The sequence below is a fragment of the Saccostrea cucullata genome, unplaced genomic scaffold, assembly GCF_032062105.1.
Source record: "Saccostrea cucullata isolate Sc308-1 unplaced genomic scaffold, CSIRO_AGI_Scuc_v1 ctg5138, whole genome shotgun sequence".
Lineage (NCBI taxonomy): Eukaryota > Metazoa > Mollusca > Bivalvia > Ostreida > Ostreidae > Saccostrea > Saccostrea cuccullata.
The window spans coordinates 18415-22728 of NW_026929056.1; the positions used below are offsets into that span (position 1 = coordinate 18415).

Here is a 4314-nt window from a genome sequence, read left to right on the forward strand (position 1 = left end):
TTTTTGTTGCCATGGCAACGGTTTCACTTTACAAAGGAAAATTGAAAAATCTTCTTTTTTACCCAAATTTTCACATTTTTGATAACGGAAAATTAAAAGTTTGAATAATAGAAGCATGAATTATACTAATTCAGGTCATTTAAATTATGAAAGTTTGATAATTTATAAAATAAATCAATTTTTTCAATGAAAATAATATTCGAGGTGAAATATGAAATGCGTTAAATTTGGCTTTTCTTACTAAAAAAATGGGACGGGCAATATCTTTGAAAATCATATTAAATGATGAAGCTAATCTACCTGAATAAATTGATATATAGCATGTGTGCATATTAAAAAAAATATGAGTTGGAGGGAGACGCAAACCTTACCTTAAATAGACTTTAAGGCATGATTATTATACTTTATTTTCAAATGAAACAAAATTTAAAAGAAAAAAAAATTATAAAAAATGAGGACAAAGACATTGACATAATTAACATTTAATATATACACATATACAACTTAGTTCTATAACAAATAAGGTATGTAATAGTATATGTACAATTAACATTAAAATGTATACAAATAATGATGATATCAATTTCGACATTATTCAAGTACACAAATAGATATCCATTCACAAGGATTACCAATTTTATTAAGAAACGTTTATTGAAACAAGGAATTCTTAACATCAATAGAATAATAGAATAATAATGAAAATAATTTGTCCATCTCTTCTTTTTTGATTCTGCATCTGTAAAACAAAACAGTGTAAAAGAAGGATAAACTAGAAATCTTTTCTTGCGGCTATTTATAGCTACGATTTCAGATAATAAAATTTATTTCATTCAAAACCAGTTGTTTACCTAGTGACGTTTGATTAGCATCATTGTCTTCCTCACTAATGCCCTATCATTCACTGTGGGATACCATGGTCTGTACCAGGACCACGATGACCATTGACCGTTAAGGAAGGCGTTGTGACATCTGTTGAACCACCAACCTCCTCTACGGTTACTGCGAGCAGCACAGTGTCCACCAATCCATCCGTCGTTATCCCTGTCCGGGGTAGAGAAGGACATCCCAGACAGATCGTGGAAGGAATAACCTGTATCTAACATAGCGTCACCTGTAAAAAAAAAATAAAATGAAACTTAACTCAGTTCAAGGTCCTTCATTTACTTCTTGAAAGTTTTCAAAATCAATCATCCCTACTCAACACAAAATCAAGATACATGAACTTTGAAATAAATTAATTGATATATGATACTTAAATGAATGTCCAACAAGTAACAAAGACATTGGAATGATTCCAATGAACTATGCACACCATACACAGGACTCAAACAAGTTACATAAACTTTGAAATAGCATTATACCTCAAGTTATGTAGATTATCATTGAAATAAATGCATTGATTTCCGTTGTAATATCTAATTCTTTAACTCACTCAACTCAATTTCACTCTTTTCTAAACAATATTTCCCCATATTCAGTGAAATAATCAAAAAATATGAATACATCAAAATTACGTACATAATAGCAATTTATCATTTATAATGTTCCATTTCTCTCTCTAGATCTATTATTTGTATCATAACATGCCGTTATTTTCTGGTATTAGCGTATTAAGCGTAAAGACGCCGAGCAGAATTATATGATACGATAGTTTTGTGGTGAATAGCGTGACGTGAATAAAATAAATTATCTGATAGGAATCGTTAAAATTTATGAATGAATTTCACAAATACAATAGTATTAGCATTAAATATGTTACAGAATTTCTCTTCATTCAATGCAAAAATGATATTCTAAAGACATTTAACCATTAATATAGTTACATAATATAGTGAGGGAGGCGTACTTAGTATTAAAATATTAATCTAATATTATTTAAAAAGAATTATTGTTTTAAAGGGGGGGGGCAACGCATTAATAAGAGATAGAGCATACATTCATTTTGCTAGCGGAAGACAAGACGGATTAAAATTGCCATATCCGTCTTATAGGAGAAGTACATCTCTTTTTTATTTTCCTCTCTTTCTCCTAATTGTTCATTTCCTTTCTTCTCTCACTCTCATTATTTCTCTCCCTTTTTTTTATCAGTGCCGGATCAATGAATAGTCACACACTTGTGGCAAAGCACTTTGAAAAAATTATGCAGCTTTGAAAAAAAAATGCATTTATCACCACGATGACATTTTACGCACTTTGAAAAAATTATGCATAAAACAAAAATTCTAGAATTAGATTTTACTATGTATAATATTAATTACATCTTTCGAAAAACTTAATTTACATGTACTCATTATTGAGAACAAGGAGAAGTAGAAGGTCTCTCAGCTCAACTCTTTTTTCTTAAACAATTTTCAATGCCTATGATATGTATATCTTTGCAAAAAAATTGTGTGTTTAAGCCCCCCCCCCCCCCCCCTTCCGGTAAATACACCTATGTTACACCCACGTATATATATTTATTTGCAATACTGAATAAATTTTAGTTTATATAACATGCATGCAAACTGGAAAAAAAATTACTGACAGTAAAACATTTGATAAGAAAGAATTTTCAAAGCATAGAAAAATGAAAATCGCTCACTTTTACATCCTGGAGTGACCTAACCACCGAAGACTTAACAAACATGTTAAATTATTTATCATTCCCAAGATTTTCAAGAATATTGACCGACCCATACATTTTTTTTCAAAGTGCGTTTATATGGTTGATATAAACGCACTTTGAAAAGAAATTTTATTTTTTCAAAGTGCGTTAATTTGGTTCCAAATTTAACGCACTTTGAATTTTTTTTTTCCAAAGTACGTAATTTTTCAAAGTGCGTTGTAACACACACTTTACTTATCACTTACCCAAAGTTCCGGTAGCTGGACCTCCAAGAAAAAGTTTGTACTTGTCCGTTCCATCAGACACAGAGAACTGTCGATATAGTTCATATAAAATTGTTCCATTTTGTAACATTATGGAGACGTAGAGGGAGGAAGAGGAGTTTCTTCCCTTAGTAAGCTGATGAATGACGTCATTTCCTTCAATAGTTAATTGTACGGGTGTATTAAGTTTAATCAATATACATAAAATTGCTATATCAATTCATACAGTATTGAAAAGATATGAATTGCAAAGAAATGCATTTTTAAAAAAATTGTTTTCCCTGAAACATACACAGATGCAAAAAAAACATAAACATTGCTAATAAAGTAATAAAGTAATATAATTATTGACCTATCCAGTAGGAGTCATTAGGGGAACCAAACCCATCCTTGTACTCCACCCACGTTCTGTCGAAACTTACAGATCCACTCACTCGCTTCTGGATTGCCTACAAGTTAACAACAGAAAATAAATATCTTTAAGACAGAATAAAGAAAAATCTGTTTTTTTAATTTTTTTTTTCAAAAACTCAAAAGAAAGGGAGAGAAATCTTACTGTCCACCCTCCGCCTTCTGTCTCCATATCACAGTACACGTGTACCTGAGTCTCGTTACAGAAAGGGTTTATACTGTATATACCAGATTGTTTATAACCTTGTAGAAAGTGATCCTTACAGTCCGTAATTATTTTGGAATCTTAAAAAGAACAACATATAATTGATATAAGAAATACACACTGAGGTAGAGAGATACATGGAGAGAGAGAGAAAGAGAGAGAGTGAATACCTTTTGTGACGGTTTGCAATGTTCTGTTGTTTAGAAGTTCGTAAATCTCAGTGAGGTTTCTATTAAACCTCTGCTCGATTTCTTGAATCTTGTTCTCGCAATTCTTTGCAATTTTCTTGTTTTCTCTTCTCTGTTCCTGACTCATAGAAGTAACCTGTCTTTGTAATGCGTCTACCATCTGCTGTAAAAAGTTTGTCTTGTTTACTTCAACCTGTTTTTCCAAGTTTTCTATCTTCTGTGTCAAAATCCGGTTCTGTCTGCTAAGAGTATTAACTTCCCTTTGTAATGTTTCTGCTTTCTCCGCTAATCTCTTATCTTTGGCTAGAGAATCGACCTGATTTTTCAATCCATTTAGTGTCTGCTGAAGAGAGGAGAACTGCGTTTCTGTGGAAGCGACATTTCTCTTAACAGAATTGACGTCATCCACAGTTGCTTTGACGTCTTTAACAATGCTAAAACGGATGAGAGTCTCCTGGTTGATGAGCTGTCGCAGAACATCGATCTCCTTTATTTCACGTCTGTCGTGGATCAAAGAGTTCGGATCGTTAGTGCCGGTTAACAAGGAAGCCGCCAGGACATGATGTATTGACATGAAGAACAGTACCAGAATTAAAGACATCATTCTTCCAATTTTTACGCGAACTTACCAGAGGATAT

At 32.1% G+C, this 4314-nt stretch overlaps 1 protein-coding gene across 1 annotated transcript; it reads right to left on the bottom strand.

The window, feature by feature from the left end:
* Nucleotides 1-704: 704 nt before the first annotated feature.
* LOC134279691 (angiopoietin-related protein 7-like) lies at nucleotides 705-4314 on the bottom strand. The gene is made up of 6 exons (XM_062762114.1): nucleotides 3658-4314; nucleotides 3428-3567; nucleotides 3224-3320; nucleotides 2854-3027; nucleotides 852-1114; nucleotides 705-739 (listed from the first exon to the last, which is right to left on the bottom strand). Exons 1-5 carry the CDS (start codon nucleotides 4277-4279, stop codon nucleotides 852-854), a joined length of 1296 nt encoding a protein of 431 aa, XP_062618098.1. The 5' UTR covers nucleotides 4280-4314; the 3' UTR covers nucleotides 705-739.